We start from the raw sequence: 22,084 nt of genomic DNA on the forward strand, positions 1-22,084 counted from the left end.
CCACCTCGTGCTCACTTCTTGACATGAATGTGCATATCATAAAGACACTAAAATAAGATTCATTCTTGTGCAAGAAGCCTATGCGTGGTCTACACATTACTGCAGACCCACAGAGGAGACTCACAGCTCAGCACAGCAGTATGGGCTTGTAACGGGGCTGAATTACAACCCACAAGCAGCATTTCAGCAGCTGAGTGACAAGGACAGTTTATGTATTTCTATTTCTGTTTACTATTTGTATATGGAAGTGAGGTTAAAATCACGGCTGTCACCAGCCAAGTTATCACAAAAGCATAACTGCATCCTTCACTGGAAGCCACTGCTAATGGGCAACAGCATTCACTTAGGAGCTTCTCTCTGCTCAGGGATTCAACTAATTCTAGTGAATGCAAAGTTCCCACCGCAACTCCCAAATGCACCTTTACAATAACTGATCCTTCAGTGGGCAAGGGGCGATTCTCCACGGCTTCAGTACCTAGTGGGGAAAGCAACAAGGCTGTCAGCACTTCTCTGTGCACAGAATGACCTCTCTTTGAAGAGGTGGTGGTGGGGGGGACCTTGTATTCTTCTAGAAGCCAGTTTGCATTTAAGCAAATATCCATCCAGCTTTGAGGAGAGCAAGCAACTTGCAGAAGAATCCAAAATCCCACATCAGTGGGAACATTTATAGCAGGGACTAATGGCAAGAAAACCATGAGTCCCCGTTCCGCCCTCGGAACGAGTGACAACTGCACCACTGTTTTTCACGGCAGCGGAGGCGGCAGCTGCCAGGCACGGCGAGTCCCACGGGCCTGCTGCAGGCTGACTCTCCTGGTGCTTCTGCACTGAAAATCAGGACTCGTGAGGAGGGGTGGGGATGGGGCCCTTAGGAAGAAGAATAGAAAAAACCTTACGGGATCAGTGCAGAGGCTCTGTGGAAGGACACAGACCTACACACCACTATAGCAAGTCTCTATTTTAGTGGCAATGAACTGTTGCCATCTCATACAGACTTTCAGAAATCCCTGAGTCTCAGAGAGCAGCAGCAGGCTCTCCAAGCATCCTGTGCATCATTTATTTAAACCAGTTTCAAAACTCTTGGGTTGCCAAAGTCTCTAAGTTTGAGTTAATCTGCTTTAAGAGTTTATAGCCCAGCCCTGCAAAGATTAAAGTGTGGGAGAAATGATGTTCATGTCTGAAATCCAGCCCTGATTCCTGAGCTCTTATTATCACTGAGCAAAATCTGGGATACAAGAGAAGGGTTTGATCTCAGTTTGCTCCCCAAGAAACAGGATCGCTAGCACAACATGGTAAAGTTTCACTGCTTTAGCTGAGCAAAAAAAATGAAATAGAAGAACTCTCTCTGTTTACCCTGACAGGTCTGCTCAAGGGCAGTGGGAAGACACGACAGTGAGGAGCAGCAGAGAGCTGTGACCTCCTCCCACGCCTCACCTGATGCAGTGCAGTTAATCCATCTTCATTGCACAGGTCTGGGCTGATGTTGCTCTTCAGCAAGTAACACACTGTAAGGGAGGGAGACAGGAGGAAAGGAGAGTCAGATCAGCAATCCTAACACATCTCTTGCTCTCAGCTAGCCCTGGCCAGTTCAAGACAAAGGCAACCCGCACCACTGGGCTGTTCCAGTGTGGGTAGAGCTGCAGGAGACCTCGCGGCCAAGAGCCCAACGCTGGTGTGAACCCGCAGCCGCCGCAGTGCCGTCGAGGAAAAAAGCTTTCTTGATTTTATCCAGCAGAGAGCACCAGCATACAATTTTCTCCCAACTTCCTTCTAAAGGAGACTGCTATTACAGCTATCGTTTTCATATGGTTGTGCTGGAACAGTCTACATTTTTATCTTGCACCTTGCGACATCTGAGTGCAGCCTCTGCTCAAAGCCTCGGAGAGCTCAAAGGCAATCAGTATTTCTGGGTCCTCAGTTACAAACGTAAGGGAGATCTCACTGTGGGAGGGATGAGGTCTTGCCTCAAGAAGTTGTCAATCTGGGATGAGAAGCTTAATATGTTCAGGGGCCTGCCACATCTAAATACACCAGGGTTGCTCTGGACACTTCACGTGAGCTGTTGGGTATTTGAAGAAAGCTTCCCAGAGGCTTTATTATTTTAATTGCTGCTTTGGGGGGAAAGGATAAGATTTATTCCATTAAAATGCAAATTTCTGAAACACATGGAAAGTTGGTAGCCCCTAGGTGAAAATAAAGTTTGCTCTGAGGTACAAATCTTGCACAGGATAATAGCAATAAGCCTGGCAGAGGATGTAAATTAATAGCAACACCAGGAATTCTTCAAATTCAACACTGCTGACAGATCTTGATGATCTGTACCCATCTTCTGTTGTTTACTTGTTCATTCCCTACTTTTTCTCCAGAGATTTCACTACCTAATGCTTTTCCCACCTCAAACGTCACTGACGGCACAGACACAAGTTCATAATCATCTCCCTGGGGCCAGGGTAGCAACAGATATTCAAGTCCCATCTTATTTGATGTCAGGGATGCAACCATTAAGCGCAAAATAAGGAACACTAACAAAGCTAAAAGGACAACAACCATCTTCAGAGCTGGCAATCAACATGACTGCAAGGCTGCTCACTCCCGAAGCACCCCGCAGCCCCTGCTTCGGCTGCTTTTGCCCAGTGGCTGTCCTGCTGTTAGAGGGAGCTCTTCCCCCAACACAGCCCCAGGGCTGCCCCTGGGGACAGAGCACTGCTGGCGTCCAAAGCGGAACATGGAAAACATGTCCACAATGACATCAATGTTGATTTATGAAGCTTTGTTTAAAAGATCTGGAAAAGGCACTTGCAAGAAAGGCAAATCAAAACCAAAGCGAAGTTTTGTTTGGAAGCCACCGGTCTGACGTTATCAGAAAGGAAGGCAAAACCAGACAGAAGTGAAATCAAACACTTCATATCACAGGATTGCTTCACCCAACTCAAAACGAATGCTGGAATTTACGTTTGCTGGAAATAATTTCAAGGCATTGACACTTGCTTGAAGAAACTGATACAAAAAAGCAGAATACAACAAAGAATAAAACTCATCCCCCACCGCGGCGAGTCCAAAGAGTCTGAGTTTTTTCCAGCTCAAAGGCCAGTGCAGGAAGCCCACGCCTACACTCAGCTCACACCCCCCAACACTTGCATGCTTGACAGTAATAAGAGCGCTGAACCCCAGCCAATATATCCAATTTAAAGACTATGCTTCTACTGTTTCTGGCCAGCCCCAAGCTCTTGCTCTCCTAATCCAAGCTGAGTGATACGTGAGTCATTCATGAGTGGATCTGGTTGTATCTTATTTACTTTGGATGCTCTGCCATTAGGGTTTTAATTCAATCTCAGTCATTTAAGAGCCATTGTGTACAATGACATGCATCTCCATAATCATGTTTTCCTGATTACGGAGACTTGGACAAGTAGATGCTGGCAGATTAACTTTACAAGTGCTGTCCCTCCATGGCAAGAAGCAGCAGCATAAATCCCAGCTTGCTATGGAGTATGACGCTTTGTGTTGAAGGCTTTGCCATCATGGCTTGACAGAGCTTGTTAGAGTCCTTGAAGGGTTAAGGTTCAGAGAAGGATTTATCTTACCCTAAAGCAGCTTTGAATTCTCCACTAACCCCTGCAGCAGCCCTCATGTTTGCAGTGCACCTCCCCTTGGCTCCCATCGGCCCTCAGCCCGGCTCACCACAACCCTCAAAACATTTCCCAGTATCTCCCAACACACTGAAGACTGACAACGACAAGACACCAGAAAAGAGCACAGAAAAGTCAGGTAAAGAAGTTAGGTATGGATATGGTAGCAATGAGTCCAGGCAAACATGGCTTGAAGGAGAGATCAAACTCCTTTCCAACTGGTCCTAAGCTGAAGTTTGAATCTTGGGGTTTGGCAGTGGAAGCACAGGGCTGGGCAGCAACAAGTCCTGGATCTTTTCTCTACAGCCAGAGGGATGTTGTCTCCAGTATTCCCCATGCTCCAAACAACACATCCCAACAACTACGCAGAAGGCTTCGACAACTGCCATTTCCTATTACATATGCCCCTTTTTACAAGTAAGGGGATTTACCCACTGTCCCACCAAGCTCGTAGCAGAACACAGCCCCAATTCCTACCCACCATCCCCAGCAGCAGGGCAGGGGGTGGCAAAGAGCAGCTTCATCACGCCCTGCTCCCTGCAGGCAGACCTGCAGAAGGGTGTGGAGGGAGGACATGGACATCTTCCCCATTCCCACTACCCAGGAACAGTCCCTCCCACATGGCTGGGAAGAACGAGTCCTCCTTTCTGATAAACTTCAGGAGAAATGTGCATTTGTGGGTTTTCCAGTGCCTTAAGAATAGGAAAGGAGGGCACAACTGTGATGCTTTGCAGTGCTGGAAGCCAGACCCTCAGCTCCAGGGCTGTGGCACTGCCTCCAACCCACTCTGCTGCTTAATGCACAACATAAGGGACAGGGACCTGAGCAAGCAAAGTGCTCCTCTTCAAGCCTGCTGGTGCCACACGCCTCGCTGCAAAGCCCAACACCTTCTCCTCCCACCCCTAGGCACGAATGCTGCCATACAGGTAGGAAGCATACGCTTCAGCTCGCAAGGACGCAGACTAATCACTCGACGCCAGCTGATCGCCTTCTGCCAGCTCAAGCCTCAGCACACCACTCATGGAAGGAAGATCCCCCCCATATGCACAAGATATAGTGTGGAAATGGGCGCTCTGCAAGCCCCTCTGTGAGCTCAGGTCACTCCAAGCCCAAGAAAATGGGCTTTTATGGGTCACATCAGCGGGTTCAGCAGGCAGCAGCCTCCACTTTAACACTTACGATTAACTTCTTAGAGCTCAGTGCCTCAAATGCTGAGCTCTTTAAAATCTGTCCTTTGTGTAGGCGGGGGGCAGGTGGGGAGAAGGGACTGGATGCGTGGATATACTTTCTTACATGTCAAGCACAAGTTGTGGGAAGCAGTTCCAAATGCATAGCAAATGAAGGAACGAAAATGATTACAATAAGAGCTGGGTGAACAAATTGTGAATAATTCATTGGAAATTATATTAACTGAACAATCACTCAAATGTATTTTCCATTATTCTGCTTGCTCTGCCTATAATTGAACCTCTCACACGCCAAGATGGTGTACATTAATCTTCAATTTATATTTTATCATTCACATCTGTGCTGTGTTAAACGGAAAAAGCTCCCTTAACAGCTGTGAAAATACATCCTAGGTTTTAAGTCACTCTCCATCACATGTCCTGGGGCAGCCTCAGGCAGATTCTCCTCCCCAAACACAACAAACCCACTTCTCAGGAGCTCCCTCTCCTCCCAAGCATGTCAAAGCCTCGCTTATTCTCCCCAAAACCTATAAATCAGGGGGAAGACAAAAAAACAAACACTGCAAAGGCCCTAAGGAAAATTCAGTGTGGGGTAATCCGCTCTCTCACCTGAAGAGATACTACAGCACCAGCATTTTTCACTGATGTTACATCCCACTGAGTTTATACTAGAAACAGCTTTTCCAGAAAAGTTCCTAAATGAAGATGAAGACTTGTCCATGGAGAAAAAATGCCTTTGTCAGTGCACTTCCCCCTAGGTCAATAAGCTACACCATAAAATTCTGGATACTGTTACACTCCCATCTATACCCAGCATTTGCATGCCTCAAGTATTAATAACTCATAAGAGAAAAAAAGCCAACTGCAACTGATATGAATACCAGGGTGGGTAAAAACCCAAACACCTTTCTGGTAGGAGGTCCTGATTCCTCCCAAAAATATATAGTGGCAAACTGCCCATACCGGCAAACAGGCTGACCTGTGTGCTCCAAGTTTACATACACACAGGACATTATTTTTAAAAATCCAGGTTTATCTTGATCCTTTGCACCCAATGGTTTCTTTTTGAAAATATTTAAACTCTTCTAGTTCACTTTCTGTTCCTCAGGTCACCTTTAAAAGGTTATTATTGCACTGAGGTGTTTATGGCAGTAGAAGTCTTGTATGTTTATACCCGATTTCACTGAATAAAATGAAGAGAAGTTTCACTTGGATTAAGATGCACGCTTTTACACATTGCTAGCAGTCACTTCCACCCAAATGTAGCTTTAGTCAAAAACTCAGCGTAGCGGAAGAAACTCTTGCCAGCATTATCCGTAGTGAGATACTGGTGGTGTCTGTGCCACATAGGTGTGTTGGCAAAGGTCTAGAAAGACTGATCCCCAGCCTGCCAGGCATGCTCCTACGGGTGGGCTCAGCTACTTCAAAGCTGCATTTTTACTGCTACGGTTTTGCAGGGATATTTATTACACAGGAGAAACATTGCCAGGAAAACAGCATTGAAGCTATGAGCGCTCTGCCAGCAAAGCATCCAGCTTCCTAACACAGCATACTATGATACTTGTATTTAAGAGCATATCTAAACCCTGAGCAGTAACAGGATGAATTTACTCAGCCTTATCCTCCATTCCCTGCAATGTACAACTGATAGCCCATCCTGGTCCACTGATAAACTCTGCAGCTCCCTAAAGCTTTTTGAAAGACAAAAAACCCCACAGAAAACAACACCCCACACTCAGACCGCTTCAAACATTTAGTACACCTAAAAATAAATATGGTCCCGTTTGCCTGCTGAGCTAGCAACTGATACATCCTGTCATGATTGATCAGCAAGCTTTCTCAGGGAGGTTCAAAGCCTGTTAAGACACTTCCCACCTAGTTTATAGCTGGGCACACACATTCTTTCTAATATACCCACAAAATCTGGGAAGTTTGGTAAGAGACCAGCAGAGCCCCATCTGCTTCGTGCCATATTCACACGGGCAGGGACATTTCATGCGGTTACACTCAGCCCAGGTGCTGCTTGTCTCAAGGAAAATCTAGTTCTGATTTTGATGCTTCTTGCTTAAGAGGGCATACCCTTCCTTAGTCTCAAGGAGCCTTGCTTCACGTGGCAGGCTCTTCCTGCAGAGCTTGGGGCCCAGTTCATACACAAGTTTTATTCTGACAGCAAGTAAGAGTTGTCAACAACCCATACATTTATTTAATGCGTAGGGTCCAAGTCTTTCTCCCCATCTTTGTGTCTACGTCAATCAATCTTTGCTTTATGGTTTGAACCCTACCCATCATTGCAGTACTAGAGCACTCAGAAGAATACTGTAAGGGGACAGACAGCTACAGCTGCATCTCAGATAAATGGGCCACAGCCCAAACTCTACTGTATCCCATATTTTTCTTGTTCTACATCTACAGGACTTCAAGCTCTGATAATCCACTTAGTGCTAGTGATGCTAAAGCATCTTTCTTTAATGGCTGCCATCCACTTGGGATTACTCAGATAAGTGTGCAAGTTACTCATCTGCAACCAGCAATGCTCAAAGGACACAGCAGAAACAAAGCGAAATTCATTTCAACAGGGAAAATAAAAATCAGAGGGTGCTGCCATCTGACAAAGCTTTCTAAGGATGTAGAGTCATGTTCAAAAGCATCCTCATCCTCTCCTCTTGCTCAGACTAACAGTGAAATTGGTCCACACAGGAGATACCAAATACATAAAGCAAAACTAAAGATTATTTCTCAGTTTCCCATTCCTCATCTGTTAGTGGAAAAATAAATAAATCATTTTGGTATGGTTTTTAAACAGATGATGGGCTTTTGAAGGGATGAGTGTTTTATATAACCTCTGGGCTCAGGTGCCTTCCAGCAGGATTTCTGTGGGCAGGAAGCCAGAAAAGCAGGTTCCCCAATGCCACTGCAACAGTGACACCTGGGCTGCCAAAGAGCCTCTTCTCTCTTAAAGAGAGACATTCTGGAGTACGTATTTGAATGGTGCCGACTTAAAGAGTATTTAAAAAAAAAAAAAATTAAGTCAGACTTATGGAGGTATGGATCAAGATGATCAAGGCCAAATTTCCCAAGGATGACTCAAGAAGCTGCAGTGAAGAGCAGAGCAATGCTGGCTTTTAGGGTGCAGTGGTGCTCAGCAGAAGGCACTGACAGCGCACAGAAGGAATTGTCCCGCTGTGGTCAGAGCCACACAAGCCAGTGGCCTGAGCAGGGAACACCAACAGAAGGTAAGGGATGAAGGACAGCCATGTCCTCCAGCAGCAGCTCGATAGGAACCTGCATCCCCCATCTCTTGAGTTCCCACCTAAAATGTCAGGTTTAGTGGGTACAAGCAGGCAAGCAACACATCTTACTTCCCTTTGTGTTTCAGGCAGAGTTAGACAAAGGGCACCTACAGAGTAAGTAAATGTTCGACCAACAGCTCCTGTTCTACTGCTCTGGCTACTTCCAGCTTTCTTCCTACAAAAAACTCTTCTTGGAAGTCATGACGTGCAAATCCATTCAGACAACGCAACATCAAAGCCTTTTATCTGAGTAGCACAGAGGATCCCACTTATATACCTGGTCAGAAACTACTTTTGATGTATTGAACCAAAACCTATCTACTGAGACACACAGCAGTCATCACCTGTGATGTCTATACTAAAGTTATTAGAAAAATAAATCTTTCAGGGCACCCAAAAGGAAATGCAGCAAAAAAATTAATTGGTTTTAATAGAAATTACAGCTTAAGAAGTATTTAGATAAAAGGGAGCAATGGTGTCAGGAGGTAAGCTTTTGCAGCTGTCTGAGTACATGAAGAGCTTCCCCAGTTACATTAACACAATAACATAACAGGTGATCTGAGGAGCAGAATGGCAATACCTCCCCGAGCTCCACGCAGAGCCAGTCTGCCAGTATTTGCAAGAGGATACTCTAATATGCTCTGTGTAGCAGGAAATAGTTCATATTGCCATTTGAAAGCGTTATTAGGTTCCAGAGTCAACAGCCTCTGCCCCAGCTCATATTTCAGGCATCCTATGGCCTCAGCTAAGCAGCTGTACGTTGACCTGAATCACATGAATGTTTTTAAGAGTCTCGATTATAAAACAGGAAACTTTCTATTTAAAGTAATGGAAAAGAGGTTTTGGTGGTGGGGTGGGGAAATACGTATCTGCTCTTCAAGCTGCCCTGAATTAATACCAAAGGATTCCCCACAGTCCAGAAGCTCACCAGCAGATCAGGCCCTCCCCCTTCTCTGCTCCTCAGCCTGCCCCACTTCAGAGACCCTTTTTCTCTGTTGTGCATCTCTAACCTTGTCCTGGTCTTTAGAGAAGCTCCAGCTGCTCTCGCTGTTTCAGTACCTTCTCCACCTTCAGCAGCACCCACTCTGACCTCAATTAGCACATTTTGGTTTTTCTTTTTTTCCTTCCAACTTTGTCTCCCTTTAGTTTAGGATGAGTGTATTGGGGATGAAGATCTTTAAGAGATACAGGACCGAGTCACATCCCATGGATCACACGGATTCATGCATTCATCAAACAGGGTGCCACGTAGCCAAGCTCTGAACACCTGCACAAGGCAGAAGCGTGCTGTGCCGGGACACGCTCCACAATGCAGCCCTCTCCAAAGCAGCTTTGTGTGACATGGCAGCAGCAGGAGCTGATGCCAGCCCCCAGGTCACACCCAGCCCAGATGTGTCTCACATCATTACCCCACACAGGAGAACGCAGGGAGCACGCCAGGAGTAAAAGTGTAATCTGTTAAAACACCACCCCCTGCTCAACAGCACTATTTCTTACGGGCAATGCTGCATTGCCATGCAGTGCTGGAGGGGAAATGTCTACAAAAGCAGAAAGTCCTCCCCTCCCCCCCCCTTTTTTTTTTTTTTGTCAAATAAAGAAAGATCGTCGTTTCCTTTTACAAAGCAAACACTACAGAAAGAAAACTTTCACGTAAGTTTAGCAGCAACCTCAACTTTACCAGAGAAGCACTGGCTGATCCTTAGCAGCCCTTCTGTTTTTGCAAGCTGTAATTATTCAGCAGCAAATTTTACATGATTCAGAGATTTGAATTTCAACAGAGCCTTTCATCCAGAGATCTCCAAGAGCTCCAGGCTGTCTCCCGGGATTTTACAATCAGTATTTGCCTCATTTCACAGATGTGACATCTCAGCCCGAGTTAGAGCAAGACTCTGAAGGCTCAGGTTTCTTTGCCAAGGTCACAGTGACAGTCCATGGCACAGCTGTGACAGTGCCCTTGAGTCCCAGGTCCAGCTCCACCCTTTAAGCACAAGAAAACTCTCCTTTCCTCTCCCCTGTCCTCTGGGTTGTTCAGCCAAGAGGAACCGGGCAAAGCAGCTGAAGTCTCAGTACCTTTGACAGCCCCAGACCCCAAGGTGAACCTTGTATTTGACAGAGTTTGTTAACTGTGTCCATGGGTATTTTAAAAAGAGAAACCAAAGCCATGGCTCAGCAGCAGCTCTCGGCTGGTATCTCTCCCTCGGGAAGGTCTCCACCACTCAGCTCGCACCTCTTTGATGACCACATCGAGGACCTGGGCTGGGCCAGGAGAGCGAGTCACAAGAGGTGGGGGAGCAAGGTCATCTGGAGGGCTTGCAGTATGGCAGCACGCTTCATTTAATTACAAATCAGGAATGACGCCATCACAGAGGTGGAGAATAGAGCATGTTTGGTCACCAAGCCTATATTTGACAACCATCCCTGATCTTCACCAGCAACCCAGCCAGAAAAACCTCTTTTTTGTCTCCCCTCTCACAAGCCCAAGTCCCAGAAGTCTGCAAGTTTTTGAGGCTGATCAAATCCCAGCATTCCCCCAGAGTTTCGAACTTGTCTTTCAATCTTCATTTCAGCACCTACGACACACAGACAAATCAGTCCAGAACTACTTTTCTGCATTAACAAAAAAGCGCATTCAGTTTGCTCTCCAGGTCAAACACCTCCAATCCCAAAGCAACCCCCAATGTCGAGCGTCACCCCCACGCAGCTGCTGCCTCCCAGTGCCCATGACAGCCCAACACCAGTGCGGGGCAGAGGAGCCACAGGCAACTGTCACGGGCCACCAGGCAACCACACAAAGTCCCACAGCCAGTGGCAGAATGCCCCTTAGTGGGACCTGGACTGGAGGTGGGGTGTTCCTTGTACCACTGCATACCAAGCAGGGGCACTTCCAAGAAATACCTGTGCTCCCCAACTCTCCATTGCAGATTTGTTTTCAGCATAACCAAATAGATTAGAGAGCCACAGGGACTGTTCTCCCAGCCCTCAGCAACCAACAGACCCTTGTCAGAGAAGTCAAAGAGAGTTTATCCATGAACATCATCATCAAAGGTATTCAGCACTGCATGTAAACCACTTCATACACTTCAGAGTTGAATTAGAAGTTAGCACCTGAGCTTGGCAGAAATGCAGGGTTTCACAGCTACAGTAATAATTATAATCAATGAGACAGGCCTGACAAAAGGTATATAATGAAATCTGTGTGATGGCTGCTGTGCACAGAGGACACTAGTCCCCTCAGGCAGGGGCCGAAGCTGGACACCATCCATTTCATGGGCCCTGGGTCTGATCCAGTTGAGGATGGTCTGCTCAATAAAGATCACAGTATAAACTTGCTGCAGGTTGCTAGTCATGCATCCAAATTTAAGACCCATTATCTTGAGCATCCACATTAAAAAAAATGAATTAAAAAAAAAAGAATAGTGGACAAAAGGTTAGTTTTCTTAACATTTCCTAATTTCATTGAAGAAGGTTTGAAATCACCTTCCATGACTCTTCAGAGACTGCACAAAGAACCTTTAAATTAGGTCAAAACAAACGGGAACCAGCAATACAACCTGGGTTGGTCTATAACCTGACTGCCAAGTGCTTTGCTTACAGACCACCTTGTTTTAATAGTTATTTCACGTGCTCCATCAGACAAAGTTGAAAACTCTCTCAAACTTCTTCTGTCACAAGTTCTATGTGATTTCTGCTTCCCACCACCTCAAGAAGTAGCAGATGAGTGTTCCCAGGCCAGATGATGCAATATAGCTTCATGACCAGGTTAGCCCAGGGGAAAGCAGCCTGGGAGCTTGACAGGTCATTCGCACTTTTCAGAATGAAAAATAAAAAAAGTCCAACTTGTTGCCTTCACCCATCCCTGCTATATCTGCAGACACCAAAGTGTCAGCCTCATGCGAACTCAAAACAAGAGAGCTTTTGCTGCCAGCTCTCCTCTCCTAAGCTTCCTGCACTTTGATGCAGTAAAGAAAGAAACCACACACGGGGTCAGGAGCACTTTCGTTTTTAGTGAGTGGTTCCTTCACTTTCACAAGCCATCTCAGACAGCTTAAAACTTTAATCTGCAGAACACGGCTTGAATTCGGAAAACCCCTTCAGATCAGAGCTGGGTGGAGAGAGAAAACCAGCTCGCTGTCACAAACTGCTGGGGAGTTGTGTACCTGGTGGCAGAGGAACGAGGATGGGGAGGTCTGGGGTCCAAACCCACAGACACAACACACCGGGGAGGTGAGCTCAGGACTCCCAACACCTACGGGACTGCTCTAACAGCCTTCGGGGTCAGCCTAGGAGTCTTTTACTTAATGTAAAGAGGAAAAAAGCTGAAATTCTCCTCCGGAAAGTGCTTTGCCTTAGTGCGTCAGACCAGGTCACTGACATTTCATCCTGCTTCTGAGATGAGCGCTTCATTCTCAGTGCCTACGGTGATTTTTAAAATTTTATTTATTTCACTTTGTGTTTCCATCTGAGCTTATTAGTACTAACAAAACACATAGTTTAAACCACCAAATTAAAAAAATACATAATTCCTACAGCTCTTATGCAGGTTTAAAGCATCCCATTTATCAGAGCAGTATCTCTGAACACTAAAGACGTGACTCCCTGATGCTGGGAACAAGGAATTGCAGGCAACAGCAGGGAGCAGAGCGCAATATATCCCACTTCTCCCTCTTTGTCCCTTCAGGAGGCCTCCTGTCCTCAGATGAAAGACCCTGTCCAACTCTCCACATTAGTAGTGCAAGTCAAATGCCTCCCATACCCCCTTCAGCAAGAGTCAGCTCAGAGAAGTCAGTTTTCCCTTCCGCAACAGTGACGAAAAGTTTCTGTTTGCCAAAGTATATCACATTTCCCAAGAAAACTGCAGGTTTCAAAATAATTAGCAGTCATTAAAATTCCCCATTAAGTTTTGCCATTAGCAATGGCAGGACCATTCTCCTCTCCACAGTGGTGAAAACTCTGCCTACTTCTGTATTAAACCAGTTTTGTTAATGAACCATTTTATTCCATCCTGTTTGCTTATAAGAGAGCTCCCTCACCAGCAGATCCCTCACATCAGGGAGTTTTTCATTACATATTTAACACTACAAAAGCCCAAGCATCATGGGCCACCTTTTAGCTGTCACAATGCAAGAAAGGTGACATCCATCTTCTGGGCTTGAATGGCAGATTGCCCTGCACTCACTGCATCCCTTACACCTGCCTGTGAACAAAGGGGAGAGAGCCTCCTTATGCCTTCCTGCCACGCTGCCGGCCACAGCTGCTTCTGTGCAGTGGAGGAGAAAAGACTGCATGATTAAATTACCTAAAAAACCCCACACTTTGAACATTAAGACAACAGGAAAGCCAGGCTTGAGCTTTGTGTCATCTCCCATCGATTCCACAGTCTAATATTTTGACTTAAAAAGTTGTAACAAAAACAAAATGCTTTAGTAGCTAAACCCACCTTAGTAAGTTCATTAAAGTAATTAATGCTTAAGTGGCTGCTTACACTGTTCTGCTGACAGCACTAATTACAGGTTGCAGAGGTGGATCGCAGTGACAGCGCAGGGAACCAGGAGTCAGTTCGAGGCTCATCCACAGTACTGGGAGGACATGCAGTCCCGCGCAACCGCTCGGACCGGATCCAGCACTCCCCTACTTTCTGCTGCTACTAAAACCAAAATTCAGTATCTCCAGCACTAAGTATAACCAAGCAACTTTGGCAGCTTCTGGTGAAAGAACATGCATTTTTCTGCTGACCAACATCCAGCAGAAGAGGCCCGTAGTGTCTTACTCAACATCCTCAAGAGCAAGTCCTTCCAGAACAGGAGTGGGGCTGGCTAGCCAGGGTGACAGGGCCCTTACAGACCATTGTGAGGACAGGAATCAAGGTGCTGTGGTTCCTGAAGATAGACCATTTTTCTCCTTGTGAGATGAAATAGGAGGGTTGTACTCTCACTAAGCCAGGGGTATAACCTTCCTCACACAATCAGTCCTGTCCTTCAACTATGGGCAGAGATCCACATGCTCAGTGTGACTTGTGCCAAGAGCACTTGTACCTGTTTGGGGAATGCAGGAGATCTGATCCTCTTCACTTGATCTGTGATGAATTATAAGATCTCTCCTTAACTGTTTTTGGTCCTACCTTTGCCTGCAAAAAACATAGTCTTAAAAAAATTGATTTCTTTCCAAGCAGTTGTTTGTAACAAATGCTTCTTGAGATGTTTCCCACATGTCCCAGACTGAAGCAAATCCAACTCCAAGCCTCCATTACCATCCCAGTTAGTGCTACCACAGAGAAATCCTGTTTCTTTCTGTACATCTCATCATAAAGAATAATTCCTAGGCAAAGGAGCCCACCAGGGGCATCCAACAAGGTCTGGATCTCACACAAGCAGCTGCAACAAGTACAGTTGTATAATGGAAACCTGACCTACAAACCTTGAACTAAATTCTGTCTATGCCCTGTTGCAAAGGGAGCGTGTGAAGGCTGCATGCTTCTGCCCTGGCTGCTGCCAGCTCTTACAGCTGTAACCTCTGGCTTGGCTCCATGCCCCGACAGGACCATTACACTTCCTCCACCTGGCACACCTGGGAAGAAGGGGATCACCAGCACAATGCAAGTTAAAACGAGCCCTGGTTGCATGAGTTGCATCATCTGTGCAACCTATCACGAGGGGACGGAGCACGTTTTGCTGGCCGAGATCTCCACGCCTCACCACATACCTTCAGCTGAAGGACACAAGACGGAGCAGCAGGCCCTGGCGCTGCCTCTGCCACCGAACAGGGAGCTGGGAGCGCTGAAGCGAGGGACAGTTTCCCAACAAACATGCATCCCTCATAGATCAAATGGCCACATACAGTGCTCTGGGGACAGAACAACTGCAGGGGCTAAAAGGAGCAAGATGACAATCAGGCTTGGCATGAGGCACAGATAGCTTTCAGGACAGATCACATTAACCTCTTCACTGCTGAAGCCTTGCTCCCCAGCTGGGCTGACCTCAAGAGGGTTTTCTCTAGACAGACCTAATAAACCAAATTGTTTTCAGGTGTTTTGTGCCTGTAATGCACGACAGCATCAAAAAGATTAAAAAGGAGAACATACGCACCAGGGATTTCTAGTAAATAAAAGCAGAGATGAACACTCAGCACACGCAGGTGAGGTTCAGGCAAGGCCATCCCCACTGCAGGTGGAGAGGAACAAATCACGGCAGCTGTGATCTGCAGAGTCACCAAGGGAAGGGAACAAGATGTAAGGCAAAGCCATCTCCTCCACCCCAGCACCAGCCCACCAGCACCAGCCCACCAGCACCAGCATCAAGAGCCCTGGTCAGATGGGAATTCAGATAGACCTGAGCCCCAGAGCAGCTGGGCAAGATATGCAACCCCTCCTTCAGAAAGAGGTTCTTCAAGGAACTGTGGGAGAAGCAGGAGCTCTTATAAAGAGGTCCTTACATTGTCAGCAGTTTTGCGATGCTTTGCAACCACCTGGTCCCTCCTTCCTCCACCCCAGAGTATTTAAATCAAGGAGTTCCTTCAAATAGTGGACTAAAGGCTTCCCCAACTTCTTGGCTGGAAATCCCTTCCTTTCTGGTATTCCCGAAGGAGAAGTTTGCTGTTGATGAAGCATATCCCCCAGGACTAAAGCAGCAGTGAGAGACAGGGGCCAGGCTATGCTGACCCACTGACAGGTCCTATTTGGCCACATTTATGGATCAGCTCCCACATACCCATGTCACACAGGGTATACCATACCTCCCCTCACAGATAACACTTCCCTTTCGCAAGAAAAATAGCTTGGTGAAAACTGCTGACCCCCGTTTGACTTATCACAAGAGAAAAATAAAACCAGTTTGGAGTCAGGAAAGGGCTACGTGAGCCTCTTTGGAAGATGCCCCTCTGCCTCCACCCACCCTTCCAGGCAGTCACTTCGAGTGCATTAAAGAAAACAGGAGCACAGAGAGATATATTTTAGACATCACACGCAACTGCAGTGGAGAATAACTCACTTAAAACCCGATTTACTTAATGACCGTACCAGCAGCTTTGCAAAACACGGGTGATTTCAGAGGAAGCCGGTGCCTTGCTGCTGCTCTGAGTCACGGGAAGTGCAGCGCTGCAGCCAAGCCCCGGAGCGAGGCAGGAACACTGAAATTTCCCCCAACTATTCTTATCTTGTCTCACAGCAACTCAAGGCTCATTTTCAAAACTGGGGCCTATTCAGAGCAAACAAACAAGCCACCGCATTCACTAAACCCTGCTGCGTCCGGGAAAGCACTGTAAATCATGTGCAGGGACAGGGTTTACATGCAGAAGCGACAAGGAACGCACATCTGCAATGATTTTATGGCACACCAGCACAGATAATGGTTTTGTGCTCCTAAAAACAGGTGATTTAAATTCCAGGGTGTCACAGATTTTAATCTTGAGCTAATTTTTCCTCTCTTCTATGTTCTAGCATACATCACCATTATCGAGAGAGCGGAACTCACAAAAATCAGATTTCCTGAAGATAGAGTACTGAGAAAATTATGTTTTCTACAGCAAATCAGTTCAACAGAGGCTCAATAAAACATGATTGATAATTAGTGTTTTCTTTTTGACAGCTAGTAGCAATTGTCTTCTCTTGAAATGTAGTGCATTTGCCAATTTAAAACTAATCTGTCCAAAAATGAAACAAAACATCTGGCAAAAAATTCCCAGTGAATATTGGCTAAGATTTACAAAGTTATACACTAGAGCGTCACCTGCTACAGCATCAAACAACTCAACAGTAATTAAGGTACAGCCAACCTGTGCAAAAAGAGCCATCAGGCAAATGGAAAATGGATGAGAATAGCTAAATCAGTTTAGGTTTCCCCTAACAGGGGTAGACAAAAGAAAACTAACCTGATTAGGAGGGAGACACTGATCCAGATTCATTGAGCAAAACAGAACAGCTCTAAAGCGACATTTATGGCTGTTTCCTTAGCAGGGTCGCACAAAGCAGCCAGCATGTACCAGCGGATCTGGCCCAGATTTATGGGCTAAGGGTAGACCCTTTTAAATAAGGACATCTTCCCTCCCCCAGCTTACTTTCCCAGTTAAGCAGCTGTCCAAAAAGAAATAGACCATTAAAAAAAGCCCCCCCCAATTTAATTAAATAGAGTAAGTGATGCTCGTTGCCTGTTGGCAGTACCATTCTCCCTGCACTGGGCAGCTTATCCTGATTACGGGCAGGTTGGTGCTGCGTTGTCAGACCAAGGCTCTTGGTGCAGCCCATTTCAGCCAGCGGGAAGAGCCACGCAGGATGAACTTGATTCAAGCACTGGCTGTGCCCATGCGTGGGTCCCCAGGCATCCCACCCCGAGGATGCACGCCGAAGTGGTTATGTATTCCCCAATACAAGCCAGCATTTGGACTAAGCCAGGGCATGTCAGTGCTCTCCAGGGATGCTCGCAGTGCTGAATCTTGAACACACCCCCCAGAAGCATCCTGCCTGGCTTCCAAAAGGAAGCCCAACAGAGATCCAGGATCCTGGTACCTGGACCTGGGCACCTGGGAGCCATCGCTTCCTCCAGCAAATCCTCTCCCCGTGGAGATTAGCTCACTGTTATGCACGGCCACCACCACTGCTTACAAGGGGCTAATTTTAGTTAAATGGGGCCACTCAGTGACTTGCTGGGTGCCTGGGCTCCTGCTCCACCAGTCACTTGTTAACCGCTACCTGAAAACCTTCTGGCACGCACAGCACAGCTACCAGGCTTCTCATTAACACCAGGGCCGGCCGGTGCAATCACCTTTGCAGCGGGATGCAGCCAGGCTGGCAGGGGAAAAAGCCCCACGGAGCCCCTCACGCACCCGCTCTCCCCAAACCCCACGGGAACGACTCACTCCCGCGGGGTGACGACAGTGCCAAAGGCTTCCCGACCAGCAGGCTCGGGGAGGGCTGCCCTGGCCGCGTCCCTGCGCGCTCCTGCCAGTCCCGCTGCTTTCTGGAGTTGTGCACATCCCAGGGGATGCACAAGCACAGGTACATATTTTCTTTCCATAGCAGATCCCCCCCCAGCCCATGACCCTTTTGCTCAGGCTAAATGCCCAAGCCCACAAGTCAGCATTTTACATGATCACTCTGTACACTACAAGTTGTGCCAAATCTAATGAGGTTTCCCTCGCTCCAGGAGGCTGTTCCAGAGCTGCACCGCTCGCCCTGCTCCTGCATTGTGTCCATCCTGCTCTGGCAGGGAAACCTCCAGCCTTCACCTACCCCACAAGCATTTCCACCAGCAAACCCTCTCCAGTCACAGCTCTGTCTCCCTGCTTGCCTTTGCTAACAGCCCCCAGAGCTGTAACGATGAGGCAAACGGCTCCCATGCAGAAGCACAGCCCTCGGAGGAATGCCTGGTTCTCCTACTTTGAAGCCATCTCCTCTCCACTGCGGGAAGGCGGCCTCCCACGCAGCAGGTCTGCCACGCTGCAGGCTTCTACTGCAGCTGTGGAGAGCTCAGAGACTTCCCAACAAGAGCAAAGGGATGTCCACAACAAAACAGCCAGTTCCCTGTGTTCTCTCATATTTTAGTGAGAGATGATAAATGTGGCCAAGGCTTTGCATGAGTCTCACCAAACCTCCGTGCTCATGCTCAGGTCAGACACTATCTGACACCTCCCAAGGAGCTGATATTGAGTGGGATGTTATTAGGGTCCAACACAGAAAGTGCTTTGAGACAGTGCAAAACTGCAAGAGTAACTTGGCCCACTGCAGTGTGAATAAATATCCTCTTGCTCCCCAGTCCCAAGACTGCATGGTCTGGGGGTGACCAAGCTGTTATTTTCATCTCCCAGTTACACAGCAGCCAGCGCTGGTGTCTTACCCCCTCGAATCAGTCTGCTGGGTTTTGAAGCCCTCACCAGCATCCCATCCGTGGCATCTCAGGACCTCCACACACAACGCTCCATGGAGGAGCTCCTTCCAGAGGGCACAGCAGAGACAGGACAGCTGGCAAACCAGGTGCCACAGCGATAAGCTGCATGTTGTGAGGAAGAGTTTTAAACAGATGTGAGCAGCTCAGTGGGTAGGTAAACAGGATCCCCAGTATCTTCCCTGTTCCACGGCTGGAAAACCCACAGCCCCTTCCTGTGGGAAGGGAAGGAGGAGGGTGGGGAGCCCACAGAACCGGGGGTCGGTTTCCAAAACGTGGTAATGGGTGCCCCAGGGAACCGCTCCTGCCCACAGCAAAGAGGCGAGATGTTACCACTGCTGCTGGGAACTCCTGGTGCTGATCATGGCAGTCCCCAAGGGGGACAAGATGTCATGTCAGTATATTTTAATACTATGGGGCTCGAGTGCTCAACTGGGTGGTCTTTACACCAGCACCCAACAGAAAAGAGCTGAGCATTTTTCAGATGGACTCTGTTTTCTTAAGGACCACAAATGCATTATGTGACCAAACCAAACTGACTTCAGCAAAAGTTACAATATCCAAATACCTTTAGAGATCTGTGCCAAAATGCCCAGGGATCCACCAGAAGCCCCCACAGTTAGTGCTAGCTGAATGTGTTCTTATCAGAGCTTGGTCCAGGAAGGATAAATAAGCAACATGTTTCTGGAAGCTTTTAAACCCAAGAGAATGATCAAGCAAAGCCAGATGGCCAGACCTCTGTCTCATCACCCTTGCACTGCTCTGGGCACAGATCCTTCCACCTCTAGCTGCAATTCAAGCTGTCAATCCCACTTCACAGGAGGAAATCAGTCAACAAATATTGTCACTCAGCTAGAAGGCAAGTCTTTGAATCTAAGTGAAGCAAGAAATATTTCCTGTTCTCTTACTCCCCTTAGGATAACTGGACAGATCAATGCTGCAAACGTTCCTGCTGCTAAACACATGGGAAATCTCAGAGCACTGAGTGATACAATGCAATGATAACCCAAATCTTGAATCCACGCTACAGATTCAGTGGTGATCAGTACTCAAATGACAATTTTCTTTGCTCTGAAGAGCGATGGAAGATTGCCACAGATGAGAATAATTTGGGTCAGGGGGCAGAATAGCAGCTTGCTCATAGCTATTTCACAACTGCATGATTGAAGTTATGGAAGAATAAATTTACTATGAAAGCACACAAGAAATCCTGCTTAGATGCCCTTTAAGATGAAATTTTAAACTCACTGGCCCTTCTAATAAAAGAAAATGGACTTCCAGCATCCCTCCACATCCCGCTGTCACCTACCAACCCAGATACGTAGTGTTTTTGGCACAGCATCCAGCAGCAGGTTGGAAGTTGACTGGTTACAGCCTGGACTGGAGCTTCATATCACATTCAGGACTTCCATCATTGTTTTGACAGCATCAGCTTTAGGAGGAAAGAAAACCCTGTGATCAACTGCCTGACAATCAGGAGGATGTCACTGCAGATCCACAGGGACTGTCCTCCTTTGCTGGAGCTCTCGCTCTTTCTGATGCCTGCTATTTCAGGCTACCAAAGCAAAATTTTAATTAAAAGAATAGTCCCATTTAAGTTCCCGAGGAGCCCTGCTCTAGCCTTGCTAATTAAAGACAAACCGACAGGATCTGAAGTGAAAAAATAAACCAGGTCTGAAAAGTTTGAGAGTCATGAAAAGTCTGAGCTCCTAAGTAGGTTGAAACTCACTCTCCATGGGAGCACCGTGCGTCGTCCAGCCCCATGTTTCTCAGTTAGGTCCTGGTCTCGGTAGAGCTGATGGACTCTCCAAAGGGATAATCACGGCACCCCAGTTTGGATCTCGCCTGTCTCCTCTGACAACACATGAGAATTGAACCCAACGCTGTCAGACAGATGCTGAAAGTGCTCTTCTCTCCATGTCCTTAACACGAGTGAAATGGCTGTTCTTTACTGCAGATTCATTGCTTCTTTCCAACTCCAAGAGGCTGAGAACTCACATGGATTTCCAGGTGACTTCCTTGTCCCAGGCTGTTGGGCAGACCATAGATGTCCTGCACCAATGAAACCTTGATGCAGCAGAGCTGCTCCATTCCTGTGCGAGGACTTCATGGTTTTCATTCAATAATATTCTGCTGGTAAAATTTTGCTTTTATTGAAATAGATGGTTTTGACACAGAGAATCCTTCAGATTGGATAATTTGAGAGACTTTGAATACACCAAGCCATTGTGTCTCACTACTGTCATTTCAACTGGAATCGTGCAAGTATCAGCACTTGATCTCCAACCTTTGCTGCTCTGAATCAGACCAGAGCGGAAATACTTTGAAGGTGCCAGAATCTCCCCCACCCACTCAAAACATGGATGTTTCCAGTCAGATGTAGGTGTAACACAGGGTAAAATACAAGCTGTGTGCAGACAACTCTTCCCTACTGCGGAAACCATGAGCTGCCAACCGAGTTAAAACAGGGCTGGTGCAACCAATGAGAACGGTGTGAGAGTGACTTTCAGGTTAATTCCTGCTCTAGTCTCTGCTTTTTCGAGGTGAACACTATAGCAGTAGCCCTTAGGAGAAAAAAAAGTGGGTTTTTTTTGTTGAGGGGGGAAATGAATGGGTAGTGGTGGTGTTGGTTGTTTGGTTTCTTTTTTTAACTAATAGGATTTCTCTTGTCAGCCCAGGCAAAGGCACAAAAAAATAAATGAGACTTTAGAAGTTTCCTGTTGATATTCAGAGCTTGGTGGTCTTATACTCAAGGCAGGGACCACTCCCCTGTGCCACTTTGAAAGCAAATCCAGGCAGAGAAGACGAGACCACCAGGAAAAAGGGAATTGAGATCGAGCTTGAAATCCTTGGCCAAACTGACAGATGCTGCAAACTGTTATAAAACGTATATGGAGCATGAGAAACACAGAGCAACTAAAGCCAGTTTCCTACATGAGTAACATTTCCAGTCAGTTTACCTCATGCTATCTAGGGAATTCAGAGGCCAAATTCAGCAATAAGCAGTTGCAAATTGCAGGGACCTCAGTGGAAACTGCATCCGCTTGCTAGTAGCTGCACATGGGCTCTTGTTCCCCGAATTAAAAGGAGTGCAGGGTGCTTGATTGCAT

General features: G+C 46.9%; 1 protein-coding gene across 3 annotated transcripts in view; it reads right to left on the reverse strand.

The window, feature by feature from the left end:
* The window catches only part of PPP1R16B (protein phosphatase 1 regulatory subunit 16B), a 64,538-nt gene that overhangs the window by 14,782 nt on the left and 27,672 nt on the right, over positions 1 to 22,084 (reverse strand). For all 3 annotated transcript variants that reach the window (XM_074843062.1, XM_074843063.1, XM_074843064.1), the window contains exon 3: positions 1,432 to 1,502. In XM_074843062.1, the coding sequence (XP_074699163.1) occupies positions 1,432 to 1,502 (71 nt within the window). The remainder of the gene's footprint in view (positions 1 to 1,431; positions 1,503 to 22,084) is intronic.

This window comes from Strix aluco, chromosome 17, assembly GCF_031877795.1.
Source record: "Strix aluco isolate bStrAlu1 chromosome 17, bStrAlu1.hap1, whole genome shotgun sequence".
NCBI lineage: Eukaryota > Metazoa > Chordata > Aves > Strigiformes > Strigidae > Strix > Strix aluco.